This window comes from Sodiomyces alkalinus, assembly GCF_003711515.1.
Source record: "Sodiomyces alkalinus F11 unplaced genomic scaffold SODALscaffold_5, whole genome shotgun sequence".
Lineage (NCBI taxonomy): Eukaryota > Fungi > Ascomycota > Sordariomycetes > Glomerellales > Plectosphaerellaceae > Sodiomyces > Sodiomyces alkalinus.
In genome coordinates this window covers 529,919-546,549 of record NW_021167083.1, presented here as the reverse complement: position 1 = coordinate 546,549, position 16,631 = coordinate 529,919, and the positions used below count along the sequence as shown (strand labels likewise).

Below are 16,631 nucleotides of genomic sequence, written 5' to 3'. Positions count from 1 at the left end.
TGGAAGACGACGCTGCCAGGAGATTGTGCGTAGGATCGTTCCTACAGTGGTACATCGGTATTGTAGGGTCACCATGGCGCAGGCCGTACGGATGTCTCATGGAGCTCTCGTCGACTTGCATTCACCTCAACGGCCTGGGAGTACTGTACTCCGTGGACTAAGGTAGGTGGGTAGTGGTGGGTAGTACGGTAGGTACCTTACAGCGTACAGATTGACTGTTTACCTTTAGGTACCTTAGGTATTGACCGTTGTCCCGGGAGTTGAAATGCAGGTACCCATGGAAGGTAGCTTATCTTATCAGCTGGATATTAGGTAATATACTTTCTTCCAATCAGAACCGATTGGTGGGGACTGCTTGGCTGAAAGGTTCGCGGCCTTGTAGGATCTCCACCGCGCCTTCTCACCTCCAGCCTGCAGGAAGCACGGAGCTTCTCTTTACAAACAAGCAACAACTTCAGCCCTTCCTTCAACATTGCATTGACTGTGCACATCATAGCTTTTGGATGTGAGCCTCGATACCAGACAATGCTCTAGCCTCAAGTTTGGGCCCATCATGTCCACCATTCGCAGCGGCACCAATGGTGCCAACGGCGTGTACGCGACACCTACGAGCAAGCGATTTTCCGACATTCCCTCCGCCATCGATGTCCCCGTCCACGGCGAAGCCGAAGATGAGGCTGTCGAGATTGACCTCGAGGCCCTCTTCGATGACCCCACTGAAGTCTGCACCCTGCTGGAGAACGAGCGAGCAGCACGGACGTACTGGATGACCGTGGCGCTCGCCTACGCCAAGCAGAAGAACGTCGACCACGCGATAGAAATGCTCGTCCGCGGCGGCAACTCCATGCGTGACAACAACCCGCGCGAGAAGCTGAGCTTGGTGGGATGCCTTTGCTGGATGTATCTCTGGAAGGCACGCGAGGCGCCGCGTCTGGCCCCCGAGGGCCAACTCCCCTCCCAGGCCAAGACGAAGGAGCACTATCTCCAGCTGGCCACGTCGACCCTCAACGAGGCGTCGCGCATCAACCCGGCCTTCCCGCCTCTGTTCCTGGCTCGCGGCGTGCTCCAGCTTCTCCGGGCCTCGCTACAGACGTCGCTGGGCAAGTTCGACAACGAGAGGACCAACCTCCTGCGCGCCGCCCTGAAGGCTTTTGAGGACGCCATACGCGTGTCGAACGGAAAGAACATGCTGGCCGTCATGGGCAAGGCGAGGGCGTACTTCTCGCTCGGAAAATACGCCGAATCTCTCGCCGCGTACCAGGAAGTCCTCGGCAAAATGCCCGACCTCGTTGATCCGGACCCGAGAGTTGGAATTGGATGTTGCTTCTGGCAGCTTGGATTCAAGGAGGACGCCAAGCTCGCGTGGGAACGGTCGCTTGAGATCAACCCGGAGCACAAGGTCGGCAATATCCTCCTCGGCCTGTACTACCTCGACGCGAGCGGCCACCTCCCGACCGACAACCCCGAATTCATCCGTCTCTACAAGAAAGCCATGACCGAATACACCCAGAAGGCGTTCAAATTAGACAAGAACATGCCATTGACGTGCGCCACCTTCGCCAACTACTTCCTTTCGCGGAGGCAGTTCGGCACGGTGGACTTGCTCGCCCACAAAGCCATTCAATACACCGACGTCAACGCCATTGCCAGTGATGGCTGGTACCTCTTGGCCCGCAAGGAACACCACGAAGGGAACGCCGACCGTGCCAGCGATTACTACCGCCGCGCGGACGATGCAAGGGGCGGCGCGGATCAAGGATACCTGCCGGCCAAGTTCGGCGCCGCACAGCTGTCCGTCATGCGCGGCGATCTGGGCGAAGCCAAGCTCACGCTGGAGAAGCTGGTTCAGCAATCGAAGCACCACGAATCCATGGTTCTCCTCGGCACCCTCTACGCCGAGGAGGTGTTCGCCCACCAGGCATCCGGCAGCAAAGACGACAAGTCGGCCGAGACGCAGAAGGCCATTACTCTGCTCGAGGGCGTTCGCAATTCGTGGAAGGATCCCAAGAGGCAGTTGAATGCCGACAGCGCCGTTCTGCTGAACCTCGCCCGGCTGTACGAAGCGCAGCACCCCGAGAAGGCGCTGCAGTGTCTCCTCCAGGTGGAACGGCTAGAGATGGATCAGGTCGACGAGGCGCATCGTCCGCCGGAAGGAACCGACGAGGCCGACGCCAAGAAGGCCTTGCGCCGACACCTCCCTCCCCAGCTGCTCAGCAATATGGGCTGTTTTTACTCGCAAGCTGACAAGCACGAACTGGCGAGCGAAATGTTCGAGGCCGCGTTGGATGCCTGCATGAGGCTTGGAGAGAGCGAGGAAGACGCCGACGTGGATGCCCTCGTGACCACCATCAGCTTCAACCTAGGGCGAAGCTATGAGTCGAGGGGCCTCACCGACGAGGCCACGAACGTCTACGAGGGGCTTCTGAAGCGGCACGACGATTACACGGACGCCCGCGTGCGGCTCGCATACATCAACCTCCGCAAGCACCCCCACAAGGAGGGTCCAGAAGCGGTCTCCAAGCTCTTCCGCGAGAACCCCAGGGATCTGGAAGTCCGTGCCTTGTACGGATGGTACCTGGGCAAAGTCACGTCTCGGAAAAAGTCGCAGAACATCAACGAGGACGACGAGTTCCGGCACTACAAGCACACGCTGCGCGACCACGACAAACACGACCGGTACGCCCTGGTCGGGGCCGGCAACCTGCACCTCCTCACGGCGCGGGAGATGCGGCGCGAGACGGAGAGGGACAAGGCGAAACGGAGCGCCATGTACACCAAGGCGGTCGAGTTCTTCGACAAGGCGCTCTCGCTCGATCCGCGGAACGCGTACGCGGCGCAGGGCATCGCCATCGCCCTGGTCGAGGACAGGAGGGACTACAAGACGGCGCTGAGCATCTTTGTCAAGGTCCGCGAGACGGTCAGGGAGTCGCACGTCCACGTCAACCTCGGTCATGTCTATGCCGAGCTGAGGCAGTTCACGAAGGCGGTGGAGAACTACGAGGCTGCGCTGGCTAAGGAGGGCAAGGCGAATGATGCTCTGATTCTCGCTTGTCTTGGCCGGACGTGGTTGAACAAGGGGCGGGCGGAGCGGAACCTGGACGCCTATGTCGAGGCATTGGCATTTGCTAAGAGGGTAAGTTCTCTTGTGGTCCCCTGTCCTTTATGGGCCTCAGACTGACTGGATCGTGCTCTAGGCACTCGAGGCCGCCCCGGACCAAGTACACTACAAGTTCAATGTGGCGTTCGCTCAGATCCAGCTCGCTTCGACCATCTATCAGATGCCGGAGGCGAGTCGGACTCTGAAGCAATTGCAGGACGCGGCCGAGGGCCTCGACGCGGCGATCGTGGCGCTGGACGAGATCGCGGCGCACCCCCAGACGCCGTACCCCAAGCACGACGTGGAGCAGCGGGCCAACATGGCGCGCAACACGCAGAGGAGGCAGCTCGAGAGGGCGGTGGCGAGCCAGCGCGAGTACGAGGAGAAGAACAAGGAGAAGCTGCAGGCGGCGCTCGAGAAGCGGCAGGCGGAGCTCCGGCGGCGGGAGGAGGAGCGCGAGCGGGCGACGGCGCTGGAGCGCGAGAAGCAGGAGAAGATCCGGAAGGAGCGGGAGGCGATCGCGGTGCGGGACCGGGAGATGGCGCGGCAGCGGGCGGAGGCGGAGCGGTCGCGCGCCGAGGCGGAGATGACGACGGATAGCGAGACGGGGGAGAAGATGAAGCGGAAGCGCAAGGCCGCGGCGGCGGGGGGGTGGGGGGGGGGGGGGGGGGCGGGGGGGGGGGGGGGCGGGCCGAAGCGGGGATCGCGGAAGAAGAAGAAGAAGACGACGGCTGCGACGGGCACGGGCACGGAGGGCGAGGAGTCGGATGAGGAACGGCAGCCGTCGAAGAAGAAGAGGCGGCTGTCGCGGAAGGGCGTCGCGGAGAAGGCGGGCAAGTACAAGTCTGCTGAGATTGTGGTTGATAGCAGCGACGAGAGCGGGGGTGGCCGTGTGGGAGGGGAAGAGGAGGAGGAGGAGGAGGAAGGGGGGGATGAGGATGATCCCCTTGAGCGGGCTGAGCGGGCGCTTGAGAGGAAGCAGAGGCGCGGTAGCAGCAGCGGCGGCGGCTTGCCTGACTCTGACGATGATGGTGGTGCTGGGCGGCGACGACGGGGCGGCGATGAGGATGAGGAGGATGAGGACGAGGGCCGCGGGGACAAGATGAATGTGGATGTCGACGGCGCGGATCTGTTTGGGGACGAAGATGAGGATGAGGATGCTGGGGTGTCGGCGCGGCAGCAGCAGAGTAAGCGGACACGGCGGGGCAGGGTGGTTGAGAGCGATGAAGAGGAAGGGGGGGAAGAGGGAGAGGGAGACGAGGAGCCGGCTGCGGCGTCCAAGGCCGATGTCAGTATGGCTGATGCGGACGACGATGAGGAGTGAGGGGCTGGTGCGGGCCGACTCTTCTGGGATCCTCTTCTTAAGAGCGTAATGATTTTTTTCGTCCGTATCTGGGGGATGTCCTCCCTTCTAGTCAGTTTGTATGAATAGTATAAACAGGTAGATTGGTAAAAGGTTGGGATTTTGCGCATAGAAGCGGTTGCTTTTGCTTTAGTTTGGGGGGGTTCTGGACTTTGACGTGTTGTGATGCCAGTGCTCTGCTCGGTTCGGCGGGTGAACTGGTCTTCAAACTACCTTAGGATACTGGGATAGTGCAATGCAATGCGAGATATCCGTGGCGTCGTACGTTGCGTCTCGTTGGGTGTCTCTGTGAGGGTGGTACGCCGTGACGGACGTGGCTGGTTGGGGGTTAGGTTGGATCTGTAGTCTTCAGGGGTTAACAGATGCGTAATGGTGAGTAGCCCCTGATGAGCCTGGGGGGATGTCTTTAGACGTGGTATATATATAAACAATAATACAGATGTGAAATATATTGAAAGGTAAGAGGGGTCTATATATGCCTTCTCCCCTATGAGGATGCTTCCGTAGAGGAGCAATGGAAATAGTATATATGTACAGGGTTTTATGCTACATTGCCGGGACGAGGCTCTCATACTCCTAGTCAGATGGACTACACCCACACGGCCCAGTGTTCAACTCATCAGCCCCGTCGTCGCGGTCCCCTTCACAGCCAGACCCCCATTCTCCCCCTCAACCCACACGTCCCATTTCCTCTCGCCATGCTCCCCGCTCGCCTCCTTCTCCTTCTCCCTAAGACAGACTCTCATCTCCTCATCGCAGTACAGGGGCGCCAGGTTGCGGTACCCTAACCACCGCACGCCCTCTGTTGGGACCTGCCCCTGCTCCTGCCCCTGCCCCTGCCCCTGTGAGAGCCGGCCCTTGAGCGCCGCAAACATCAGCGTCAGCGACAGCGGCCCGTGGACGAGGAGGCCCGGATGACCTTCGGCACGGGTCAGGTGCGTGTCGAGGTGGATGGAGTGGGCGTTGTAAGTGAGCGCGCTGTAGTTGGCCAGCAGGGCGCGGGTGGGCGTCAGGGTGAAGGCGTAGTCGGGATTATCGCGGGGTGCTACACGGAGGGTTGGGTGGTGGGTTACGTGTGAGACACTCGGATTTTCAAAGTCCCTATAGTAACTGACCCATCCAAGGTGGAAAGGGGAGGGAGAAGGAATAGGAGAGAAAGAAAGGGAGGGAAGGGGAAGAGACGTACGCTTCAGACCTCGTTTTCGACTGGTGGGAAGAGCCGTCTCGTCGGAATTCACAGACTCGGGCATGAAAACCAACGTCCTCCGCTCTTCGATGGCCGCCGGCACCTCGTCTTTCTGGTCCGCAAGCCGGTACCGCCTCCACACGTCGACGAAGGCCCTGGCTTGCTCTCCCCTCCCCGGCGAAACCCTGACGTCCTCGACCGTCTCGGTGCAGACGACCTTGCGGCCATCCAGTCGCATGGCCCGCTCCCAGCCCGGCCGGAAACACACCTCGCCGCCCGCCCACATGCGCCGCGTGAAGGGCGGGCCCGGCCAGTGGTCGGAGTCGGTGCCGTCGGCGTGGAGCTCGGAGGGGCGGGCTTGGATGGGGAAGTAGACGAGGTGGTGGCCCTGGGGGAGGTATGGTGGCGGTGACGACGGCGGCGGCGGGGTTCCCCCCGAAGACAAGGTGGGTTGTTGTTCTGGGAGGCATTCCGATGGGATGTGGTCGGAGAGGGAGATGGTGAGGAGGTTTGAGTGGGTGGGAGAGAGGTGGTCGGGGATGAGTTTTGGTTTATGGAGGATTTCCTGTATCCGGGATGTTGAGTAGGTCCTTGTGCTGGGAATTGTGGAAATTATTGTACTCCATTGTGAGGGAGGCTCGCGTCCCAGAACACGAACCATGGTCGCGGTGGTCTGGTGAATCGGGAAAGTGACGATGAAGGCAGATGTCGTGTCGTGTGTAAGTGATGGTCCCTGTCTCTGTCTTATTATGGCTTGCACCGGGTTTCCACGCCGGGGGTCGGCGTTCGTTTCTCACCGAGCCTGTGACGGAGGTACAGAGATACTTTGGACCATAAGAGGTACGTATCTAGGTACGTACCTATTTGTAGGCCCGTTGACAGTTGAGTGCACAGACCACTCAACCGTCAAGTACCTATTAACGCCTGCCTAAGATAGGTAGATACCTTACCTGAGATACCTTAGGTCGGTAACGTCGGTACGTACTTACCTTATCCGCCGTTTACCAATTGAGATAAGATTGGGAAAAATATTGTACCTTACCATCAGAAAGAACCTCGTCCTCTTCAACTCCCGCCGAATATATCGATCGCCAGCACCTCTACACCCCCATTCATTTACACCATGGCAGAAGTCAACGGCCGAAAAAGGAAGAGGACTGGCGATGAGAAGTCCAAGCCCAAAAAGAAGGCGGCAATTGCCCCCGAGATGGCGGCGACATCCATCCACATCACCTCCATCACCAAGGCCCAGCACTGCCCTCCCGTGATTGGTATGGGCCCCTTGCCGTTATTTATTGACTCCCGAACCCAGGTTCAGGTCCGCTGACCTTGTTGTGACAAATATAGCTTCTGCTCCCGGACTTCAGCTACAGAAAAACGTCCCGTTTCGCCCCTACCAGAAGAGACCAAAGTCGTCGACCAAAAAGTCCCGCCGGCCACCCGCCTCGGCGCAAGAACTCGTGCTGCATTCGGCCAAGCATCGGACCGTCGACCTCACGGCAAGAGAAGAAGGACCGACGGGGAATGGCGGCGAGCCACTGCAGAAGCAATACCTTGCTATTTTCGACCCCCAAACGGGCAAGATGGAGGTGATGGAGGCCAAGAAGCTGGTTGTTCGCGGGACGGTCCGGGCGAGGCATGCTGCGGAGGAGGCCATGACTGCGCCAGCGGATACCAAGGTAAGGGAACAGAAACCTCCTAAATCTTTTTTTTTTTCCTTCTTCGTTTTCTTCTTTTTACGTTCACTGTCGGAGAGTTCCGGAAGCATGGTGGCACGGTGCAAAGGGAAAGAACGCAAAAAGAAAAGACATACTGACGATGCATGAAACAGAGCTACCAGGATCAAAAGATCGAATTGGGCCAGACATTCGGTACGAGAAAGGCCAAGAAGGCCATCGAATCCAACGCCATGAACGCCATCGTCCAAGACAAGGTCGGCGCGGATGGGTCCCAAAAGCTGGACGCGGCCTCCAAGGCGACGCTGTCCCAGATCGGCGAGGCCACGGCGTCCATGGCGACGCGGGAGCAACTCCAGGCGGCCATCGACGAGTCCAAGCCGGTGCCGCCGGCCAACCTGGAGGCCGAGGAGATCGCCGACGTGTACGACCCGAACGTGTTCATCGGGGCCGAGGTGCTCAAGGCGGTGCCGGTGCGCGACTGGCACGAGGCGACGCAGCGCAACGACGAAATCCAGGTCATGTCGCGGTACGTGGCGGCGCGGGTGCAGGCCATGGGGGTGCAGGACCGGGCGCTGGAGAAGCTGCGGCTGCTGCGCTACCTCCACTTCCTGGTCGTCTACTTTGTGCACACCAAGGAGGGCCGGCAGAAGGGCACGCGGCGGATCCCGCCCAAGGAGATCATGGCGCGGTACCTGGCGCCGGCGCCGCCGCCCGTGGTGGAGCACATCCGCCGCAAGTTCTCCGAGGGCGGCGAGATGTGCAAGTTCCACATCGACCTGCTCGCCACCCACTGCTGCGTGCTCACCTGCCTCCTCGACAACTTCGAGACCGACCCGCAGGACATCCGCGAGGACCTGCGCCTCGACCAGAAGACCATGAACCAGTACTTCCACGAGATTGGGGCCCGCGTCCTGCGGCGGAAGAGGCCCGGCGAGACCAAGGCGCGCACTGTCGTCAAGCTGGCGTTGCCGTTGCAGTTTCCGAAGCAGAGCAGGGGGGCGCCGAAAAAGCGAAGATGAAAAAACGACGAACTACGAGATGGGCTGTCCGGTCTCTATTGTTTTGCACTCCACTGCTGGATGTGGTAGTCAGACGGAAGACCGGGGGTACGGATGGCTTAAATGGGTTCAGCACAGCATGGGGCTTTGGCGCAGAGCTGCCCCAGAAAAAGTCAAAGTGACAGTGGCAGTTGTGGTGATACTCCCATGTTACGGTGTCACATATACATCATATCGGGTGAAGGAAACCCACTCAGTGTTGCTGCTTTCAAGGAGTTGGGAGAATGGGTAAGGTCAGGTAGGTACCTTATAGATTGCATTTTCATATAGGTAGCTATCTACGCGGGAGGGGGGGGGGTATAGATAGTCTGGCCTTATAATGACTGTCGCTGAAGTAATAGCCTTATAATGTGGTGCCCCGATGCTATGTCCAGATAATATGGATATCACTAAATAACGTGTTTACTATTATCGATTAATACTATATGAAAATGGTTAGGTATATTACGGCAGTTATTTTAAACGGTGAAGTTTATAGTGATTAGTGAAAAACGGTGACCTGAAGAGGTATACTATTATACACTTTAGGGTATCCCCTCTATTATCCGAGACCCACTAAATAACTAATAGAGCTTAATGTCCTGACTAGTTCGTAAAATACTTACGCCTTAATTATAGTAGCTAAGTTAATTAATATTATTTTAGTTACTCTATTCGCTACGTTAGTATAGTAAAGTTAATAGTATAAGACGGTTAATAGTAAATTAAGTAACCTATCCTAGCACTTAATAGTAACTATATCTTTATTATTATTATTATTATCGATCTTACTCCGCTATCCTAACTAATCTATAGGAGCCTTTCTAGGCTATACGGTCCTTCTCGGGTGGCTATAGGGGGGAAAACCCGGGTAAAACCCGGGGAAAACCCTTATACACTTCCTTAGGTGGAGTAGTGCCGCTACGGGGCCGATATAGCCCCGGTTCGTCTCTGCTATATATCTGGATCATACCTTTAGGCTAATAGCTAATAGGAAGTGTGGCAGGCTAGTGGTTAGGTAGGTTAGCCTAACCTAATCGTTAATAGCGGAGTAGGGGCTAAGGGGGTGCCGCCACGCCTCCGTGGTGCGGAGGCCACGGCCCTTTAGCCTCGGCCTCCCTGCGTCCCCGGGGATTATGCCTTTTATTCCTTCTACTCGGTTAATAAAGAGAGTAGGGGAGGCAGGCGCCTCCTACCTCCCCTGGGTGGGTTCCTGCTATATCCGGCAGCAGGTAGGGGGAATAAGGCCCTACCCTAGTATAGGAATTAGATAGTTAATATCCCCTAAGGCCTTCGTGCCTTAATCCTCCCTCTTCCTCTTATAACGCTAACGAGTTCGTTATAGGTTTTCCCCGATCTATTCCTGCTAGTAGTCTTATAGGTATATCGTTACGGCCTATACTAACTAGTATACCCCTTTAGTTTTCTTATTATATTCCTATTATATTTTAACTATAGGTGCCTCGTGGATAGCGTTACGGTAGCGTGGTGGCGTGGAGTTAACTAGATAGTATAGTAGCGATTATATATATAAATGAGTAAGCCGAAGTAGTAATATAATATAAGTTCCCTTCGTGGCGTAGGGGTGCCTCGGTAGTAGCGTGCTAATAGTCGTAGATATCGTCTCCCAATAATAATAATACTAATAGTAATAATCGCCGCTATAAGCGCGGTATAATTCGTGTTATACCGTATATAGCCCTCGGTGGCGTCGGAGTAGTATCGTAGCGCTAACGTAGGGCAGTTATATTCGTTATAGTAAGCGTCTAAGCACTTACTCCGATAATATAGAAGCCTATGCTAACACTATAGGAATAGGCGCGGCCTATTACTAGTATACTAATAATCGCTATCCGTGTAAGGATATAAGTCGCCTAGGTACCACGGTGGTATTATACAGGCGTTAGGGTAGATATAGCTAATAGTTCGATAAGTCCCCCCCGCTACTAAAAAGTAGTAGTAACGTCTTTATAGTCTATATTAATAGTAGTAGCCTCTTTTATAGTAATAGCGACGGCCTTACCTTTATCCGTAGTAATAGCGGTAGGGTCGCCTTTACCCGTAGTAATAGCGGTAGTATTAGAGTCTTCCGACTCGATATTTAATACGTCTACGGCTATACTCCTTAATAATAGCCTATTCGCGGTCTTATTAGATTAGGTAATACGGATAGATTATAGGCGTTCCCCGATTTCCTCGGCGGAAGCTATAGCTTATAGCGTTTTAATTTTACTATTAAATATCTCGTCTTTATTAAAGACTATATCTCTTATAGTAATAATATCCGTTAGGTATAATAGCTAAATACGGAAGCTATTTAAGGATTAGTATCCGATATAATAACTAATCTATACCTTCGGTTCTAGCCTTTATAGACGGTTCCTTTTAGCTTAGGTATCGCGCGTTTTTATTAAGGCTTTATAGCTATATACTTATAGGTGTATAAGTTTAAGTTAACGGCGGTGTAGACCTTTATATAGCGTTCGCTAGTTATTACTATATTATAGCGTTCTGTTATATAGATATATAGTAATCTTAAAGATCTTAGGCTAGATAGATATAGGCAGATTAGCTTTAATCCTTATAGCCCTCGCCCTTCTTTTAACGATACCTTTAATCCGTTCTATAACGCTATTTTAATCTTATAAATATAGTGCCGACGGCTAGCCTTTTACCCCCTTAGTAGCGAGGAAAGCAACGACTTCTAGGTGCTAAAATATCTTAGAGTCGGCCCGTAAAACACGTGGCCTAACATCGAATTAGGTCTTAAGTAGGGTAAAAACGTCCTTTAAAGTGTATCGGATAAAGCCTTAGTCTTTTTTCTATAGGTAGTAATCCTATATATAACCTATATACATATCTATAACGAATATAATAGACTTATATAGTCCGCCCGCTAATTACTCCGCCTTTTTTAGATCGTGAAAATTAATAGCTAGGGCCTCTCTAGGCTTTAACGGGTAAAGGGATAGTATCCGCTAGATCTACGTACGCACTTACGATTATCCACACGCGTTATAGTCCGTTATATATAGTCCCTTTATCCTTACCCTCTAAATAGCGTTAACGATCTTTATAAGAGTATTAGTGCTATAGTGGCCGAGGCGTTTATACTACCGTTATACCGTAGTCTTCTACGGTTACCGCGGTTATTATAAGCTCCTATACGGGTTATTACGGGGGTGCCTTACTAAGACCGCGAACGCGGTAACGGCCGTGGCTTCCGCGCACTTAATTATATACTAGCCGTAGATATTTAGTAGCTTATAGATAGGCCGGTTATCGGCGGACCTAATAATAGTATCGTTTACGGTATTCTAGCGGTATCCTTATAGGCGTAGCTAGCGTTCCGAGACGATATTAGTAATAAATTCCTTATAGTATACGATATCACGGAGGCGTAATAGCCTTTTCATACCCGCTAAGGATTATACATATAGCTTAACGTCTCCATATCCGAGGATAGGAGCCTTATAAGTACCCACCTAAAGCGTTAATAAATTAACCGTAGGTAGTCTAATAGCCGTAAAACGGCCTTAATTATTAAAGATATAGATTAATAATCCTAAGTTTAGGATCGCGTAGTATAATAGCGCTCTGGCTTAATTAATAGAAAGGGATATCCCCTATTCTTATTATAATCTTAATAGTGTTATCGTATAACGACGCGCTACCCCCTAAGTTAGGGGGGCTCCTAGTCTCCCCGTCGCGGTAACGGACAGGTCTTTATAAACTATAGTAGGCGTAGTATTATAGAGTTAATCTTTCTAGGCTTCCTTTATCTTATTAGCAGTAGTAGCTACTACTTCCCGTCTTTTCTGTATCGCGGTGTTTACGCGGCTTTTAAAACTATAAATACGTATCTTCTTTTCCGCGACCTTTATAATATCTTCACGGCCACGCTAGGTATAAGGGCGTATATCCGGCCTTACATACTAATAGGTAGCGGTAGTATAGGTGTTTTCGTATATCTTATAGGGCCTCCTTATTACGGGATGGATAGCCTTTAAGGACGTGTCGCTATAAGGAAGCTTTTTATTATCTTTATTATTAGTAGTAATAGTATCCTTAGTATCGGGGAGGTTCCTAAGGGTATTAAAGGTGCCTCTCCTAACTCTAGGCTTTATAGCGGAGAATTATAGGTTCTTTCTATTACTAAGAACCGCCTTTAGAGCCTTTACGAAGTTATTAATTATTAGCTTATTTTCCGTAATCTTATTATAGTTATTTACTAGGTAGTTATTACTTTATTCCTAGGCAATAGGTCTAATAGCTTTTAACGCGTCTTCTACCTAATAGTCCGCGCTTAATAGCTCTAAAACGCCTATATATTTATAGTATATTATCGCTATTTTCTAGTTTACTACCTAGGCGTTTATATCCTTAGGTATAGCCTTTATAGGCGTAGTGTATTATCGGTATAGGACTAAGGCTTCTTATAGAGGTCTATAGGTGTTAGTCCTACGTGCGCTTATAGGAGAGTAATCTAGGCCCGCGGGTTATTTACGGTATCGTCCTATAGCTTAGGGATAAAGCTACTCGTAGATTTAGCTATTATAATCCTCCTACATGGAGAAGATCGTGGTTAAATACTACGTAGATATACTCTGCCGAAAACTATTAAAGGTCCTGTTATTAACGATAAAGCCGTTAATACCCCGTGATAGTATACACGCGTTAATTCCCGAGGTCCGCTAGTACTAGGGTATAATCGGTTTTATCCTATATACCGCTATCGTGATAAGACCCGATATCGCGTTCGCCTATTCGAAGCTTTCCTAATATAATATTAACCCCTCCTCCGACCACCTTAAAAGGGCTTAATAAGTACTAACTATTCCTATATTATATAAGATACTACTACCTTGAATTCGGCGGGGATAAGCTCTTCCTAATAGTAAGCGACGCATCCTTTAGGGATAACCTAGACCGTAAGAGTTTATAGGGATATACGATAAAGCTCTTCGGGGGAACTATTAACTAGAAGGCGGGTAAGTAACTAATAGTAATAACGTTATTAATAGAGTCGGAACTACTCGCTCTTACCGAAATAGCTAAAAAGACGCTATTCGTTAGCCGGATATTAAGGGATTTAGAGCTTTGATTAGACTAATAGTAACTATAGCTATACTACGATAATTAATAGACTATTAACCTTATTAATAAGAAGGCATAACGTCTACGAATAAGGCTACGGTACGTCGATATTTATAACTAGTAGGTATATTAGTTAGTATAGCAGGGCCTTTTAAGGTTACGTACGTTAACACGAAGGAGATAATCGCGGATGGTTTAACGAAGGCAATACCGGAGGCAGGGATTAAAAGACTATAGTAATAGCTTAATTTAACAGATTAAAAGGATCGTATCGAGTAGTCTAAACGACTACACGAAGAGATTAAACGTGCTAAAGCCACGGCTATAACGACTACGAAGGCCTTAAGGGCGTAGTGGATCCGATAGATATAGATCCGATTAAGTAGATCCGGCTAATCAGGATCGAGGAACTAATTAAGATAGAATTAAATTAAACGGTTAAATAGGGCGGATTTAGATCTCTTTTATAAGGGCGTTTTCCCTTAACTATTAATTTTACGATAGAAAAGTTAAGAGCGTTTAGTTTAAACCGAAGCCTTTAATTAGTTAGTTAACCTGAGAAGACCCACCTTAACTAAGGGGGTGTATCGTATAGACACACGGACCACGACGTAGTCTATAGGGGATCTAGGAGGGATCCACGCTATAACTAAGGGCTTCGGATATACTAGGGGCGGATACCGGAAAAGACCGGATAGGATCTAAATGACTTAGTACCCATAACAGAGTCTTCACCATCTAAAATTAAGGGTAAAAGAGACTCTCCTAGATATAACTGGATATAATACATACACACGAGATTTCTGCTCTACTAAGTTAATTATTCAAGTGTCTATTTAACGTGCGATAGTAGTCGTATCCGATACGTAGTGTATTAAGGTATATAGCTACCGAATCGTAGTAAAAATTCAGTTAGTAAGTAATATTTAAAAGCATAGCTTAAAATCGATAGTATAACGCTTCTTAGAATAATAATGCCTTTAATATCTATTAATTAGGATAGTATAAGGTCGCTGGACGCTATAGCTTACTAGATAGGGGAATAGGCTTTAGTACGCTATTTTAACAGATAGTTAAGTCCTGGTAGTTAGACTATATATTATACCTATAAAATCAACGGCGCTAGAATAATAATACAGATATACTAAAAAATAATATTAATATAGGATAGACTATCGGGCTGCGTTACTGTCTAGGCGTAAACGCTAACTAATCTAATCACCGTTTAGCAATTACTATACTAGCCACAGGGACAGGGGCAACGTTACGATATAGTAAAGGCCTAAAATAGTAAGTAATACAGACACCCTAGATCCTAATTATTATAGTAATAATATATCCAGGTACGCAACATGACTAGAATTGACATTATAGAGCTAGGCTGAATAATACACTGTCTATAACCCCCCCTAACCCGGGTAGGTACCTACACTGAGTAAAGGTACATTTCAGAGCACCGACGTCTCTATTCGGAGTCCGTACCTACGAAGTATAAGTCGTGCCCCAGAGATTGCTTACGTGAGGCCCCGGGAAGGGCACCAACTGAGTCATTAGCGCCGGCTGCCGGCCCCCGGCCTTGGCTCCCCCGCGTATCGGCTTTATCGTTACCTGCAATGTCACCTTACCGCGGCTTCTCGGTCTGGACATGGACCACATGGTTATCACCAGACTCTCTATTTACATCTGTTTATACGTAGTTTATAGCTTATAGCTTCTATACCACACCACATCGCATTCCGTTCGATACTAGAACACAGAACGTAGAACACAATTACAGAACACGGGACATTAACCGACAACCACAGCCACAGCCACAGCCATGGCCGCCGCCGACCCCAACATCATCCACGTCGAATACCGCGGTCGTGTCGCCATCCTCACCATCGACAATGACAAAAAGTTGAACGCCTTCACGCAGCTCCAGTACTACGACCTAGCCCAGAAACTCCGCGAGGTAGCCACCCATGACGAGGTTTACATTACCGTTCTCATTGGCAAGGGCCGTTACTTTTCCGCGTGAGTCTCTCCCCCTCCCCCTCCCTCCACCCACTGCACACCAGGACCACGCTGACAACCCCAGCGGCGCCGACGTCTCCATCATCTCCTCCGGGCCCCCCACCACCGCAACCCCAAGAGAAACCCACAAACACTGGCTCCACAACTTCGCCGCCTTCAACCTCAACGTAACCCAAGCCTTCGCCACGCACCCCAAGATCCTCGTCGCCGCCCTCAACGGCCCCGCCATCGGCCTCTCCGCCGCCCTGGCCGCCTTCGCCGACTTCGTCTACGCCACGCCCCACACCTTCCTCCTGACCCCGTTTTCGAGTCTCGGTCTCGTCACCGAGGGAGGGGCGAGCCGCGCCCTCGTCCAGCGCCTGGGCATCAGCAAGGCCAACGAGGCCCTGCTGATGAGCCGCCGCATCCCCGTCGAGGACCTCCTGGCTACGGGGTTCGTGAACAGGGTGTTCGAGTCCGTGGGGAAGGGGCCTGGGGAGGACGCCAAGTTTAGGGACTTGGTGCTGCGGGAGGTGGACGAGCGGTTGGGGCCCCATCTTATTGGGGAGAGCTTGACGGGGATCAAGGCGCTTATCCGCGCGCCGGAGGTGGAGATCCTCGAGAGGCAGAATGTGAAGGAGGTGTTTGCTGGGTTGGAGAGGTTTATGAAGGGGGTGCCGCAGGAGGAGTTTAGGAAGATTGCGAGCGGGGAGAAGAGGCATAAGCTGTGAGCGTGTATAGATAGATGTAGATGCTAGGGGTGGTTGGCGTAAGGAATGCCATCGAAGGCCTCAAGCCAACAGGCCAAACAACAGATTCGTCCTTTCCCAGACTTCACGAGCCGACTTTGCCATCCGCTCCCGAGCTTTGGAGTCGAGACCGGTGTGCTCATAAACCTGATCCTCCAACCTCCCGAACTGATCATCTCCGCCCTCTGAGCTACCGGGTTCGGCCACGGCGCATCGGAGCAGGCTAATGTCAAACAGCCACTGGATGAAGAGATGTTGTCTTTGTTGTTCCTTGGTCTGTGTGTCCGTCCCTGCCCCTTCGCTCGCACTGCTCTGGGCTTCCTCCTTCTCACCCTCCTCCTCCTCCTTACTCTCCTCCTCCTCCTTACTCTCCTCCTCCTCCTTACTCTCCTCCTCCTCCTTACTCTCCTCCTCCTCCTTACTCTCCT

The 16,631-nt window shown here is 51.8% G+C and overlaps 5 protein-coding genes across 5 annotated transcripts in view; 3 read left to right on the top strand and 2 right to left on the bottom strand.

Moving 5' to 3' along the window:
- The first annotated feature begins 423 nt into the window (after nucleotides 1-423).
- SODALDRAFT_350717 (tetratricopeptide) lies at nucleotides 424-4,875 on the top strand. Its single transcript, XM_028613499.1, has 2 exons — nucleotides 424-3,133; nucleotides 3,195-4,875. Exons 1-2 carry the CDS (start codon nucleotides 554-556, stop codon nucleotides 4,419-4,421), a joined length of 3,807 nt encoding a protein of 1,268 aa, XP_028466302.1. The 5' UTR covers nucleotides 424-553; the 3' UTR covers nucleotides 4,422-4,875.
- Nucleotides 4,876-4,924: 49 nt separating this feature from the next.
- On the bottom strand, nucleotides 4,925-6,380 carry SODALDRAFT_333091 (hypothetical protein). The gene is made up of 2 exons (XM_028611881.1): nucleotides 5,647-6,380; nucleotides 4,925-5,505 (listed from the first exon to the last, which is right to left on the bottom strand). The coding sequence occupies exons 1-2, from the start codon at nucleotides 6,305-6,307 to the stop codon at nucleotides 5,072-5,074; spliced, it is 1,095 nt and encodes a 364-aa protein (XP_028466301.1). The 5' UTR covers nucleotides 6,308-6,380; the 3' UTR covers nucleotides 4,925-5,071.
- A 335-nt stretch (nucleotides 6,381-6,715) lies between these two features.
- On the top strand, nucleotides 6,716-8,681 carry SODALDRAFT_295272 (RNA polymerase I associated factor, A49-like protein). The gene is made up of 3 exons (XM_028608775.1): nucleotides 6,716-6,917; nucleotides 6,994-7,325; nucleotides 7,478-8,681. Exons 1-3 carry the CDS (start codon nucleotides 6,770-6,772, stop codon nucleotides 8,342-8,344), a joined length of 1,347 nt encoding a protein of 448 aa, XP_028466300.1. The 5' UTR covers nucleotides 6,716-6,769; the 3' UTR covers nucleotides 8,345-8,681.
- Nucleotides 8,682-15,178: 6,497 nt separating this feature from the next.
- SODALDRAFT_333089 (enoyl-CoA hydratase/isomerase) lies at nucleotides 15,179-16,372 on the top strand. The gene is made up of 2 exons (XM_028611880.1): nucleotides 15,179-15,475; nucleotides 15,540-16,372. Exons 1-2 carry the CDS (start codon nucleotides 15,279-15,281, stop codon nucleotides 16,183-16,185), a joined length of 843 nt encoding a protein of 280 aa, XP_028466299.1. The 5' UTR covers nucleotides 15,179-15,278; the 3' UTR covers nucleotides 16,186-16,372.
- Nucleotides 15,915-16,631, bottom strand: part of SODALDRAFT_311270 (hypothetical protein) — a gene marked incomplete at its 5' end in the record, with an annotated part of 3,117 nt that continues 2,400 nt past the window's right edge. The window contains one exon of the mRNA XM_028609163.1: nucleotides 15,915-16,629. Coding sequence (XP_028466298.1) covers nucleotides 16,246-16,629 — 384 coding nt within the window. The 3' untranslated portion in view covers nucleotides 15,915-16,245. The remainder of the gene's footprint in view (nucleotides 16,630-16,631) is intronic.

Coding starts and splice junctions, on each gene's coding strand:
- SODALDRAFT_350717 (XM_028613499.1), top strand. CDS start 554: ATGTCCACCATTCGCAGCGGCACCAATGGTGCCAACGGCGTGTACGCG. Junction 3,134..3,194: donor CATTGGCATTTGCTAAGAGG/GTAAGTTCTCTT, acceptor ATCGTGCTCTAG/GCACTCGAGGCCGCCCCGGA.
- SODALDRAFT_333091 (XM_028611881.1), bottom strand. CDS start 6,307: ATGGTTCGTGTTCTGGGACGCGAGCCTCCCTCACAATGGAGTACAATA. Junction 5,506..5,646: donor TCGAAAACGAGGTCTGAAGC/GTACGTCTCTTC, acceptor CCCTCCGTGTAG/CACCCCGCGATAATCCCGAC.
- SODALDRAFT_295272 (XM_028608775.1), top strand. CDS start 6,770: ATGGCAGAAGTCAACGGCCGAAAAAGGAAGAGGACTGGCGATGAGAAG. Junction 6,918..6,993: donor GCACTGCCCTCCCGTGATTG/GTATGGGCCCCT, acceptor TGACAAATATAG/CTTCTGCTCCCGGACTTCAG. Junction 7,326..7,477: donor CTGCGCCAGCGGATACCAAG/GTAAGGGAACAG, acceptor TGCATGAAACAG/AGCTACCAGGATCAAAAGAT.
- SODALDRAFT_333089 (XM_028611880.1), top strand. CDS start 15,279: ATGGCCGCCGCCGACCCCAACATCATCCACGTCGAATACCGCGGTCGT. Junction 15,476..15,539: donor AAGGGCCGTTACTTTTCCGC/GTGAGTCTCTCC, acceptor TGACAACCCCAG/CGGCGCCGACGTCTCCATCA.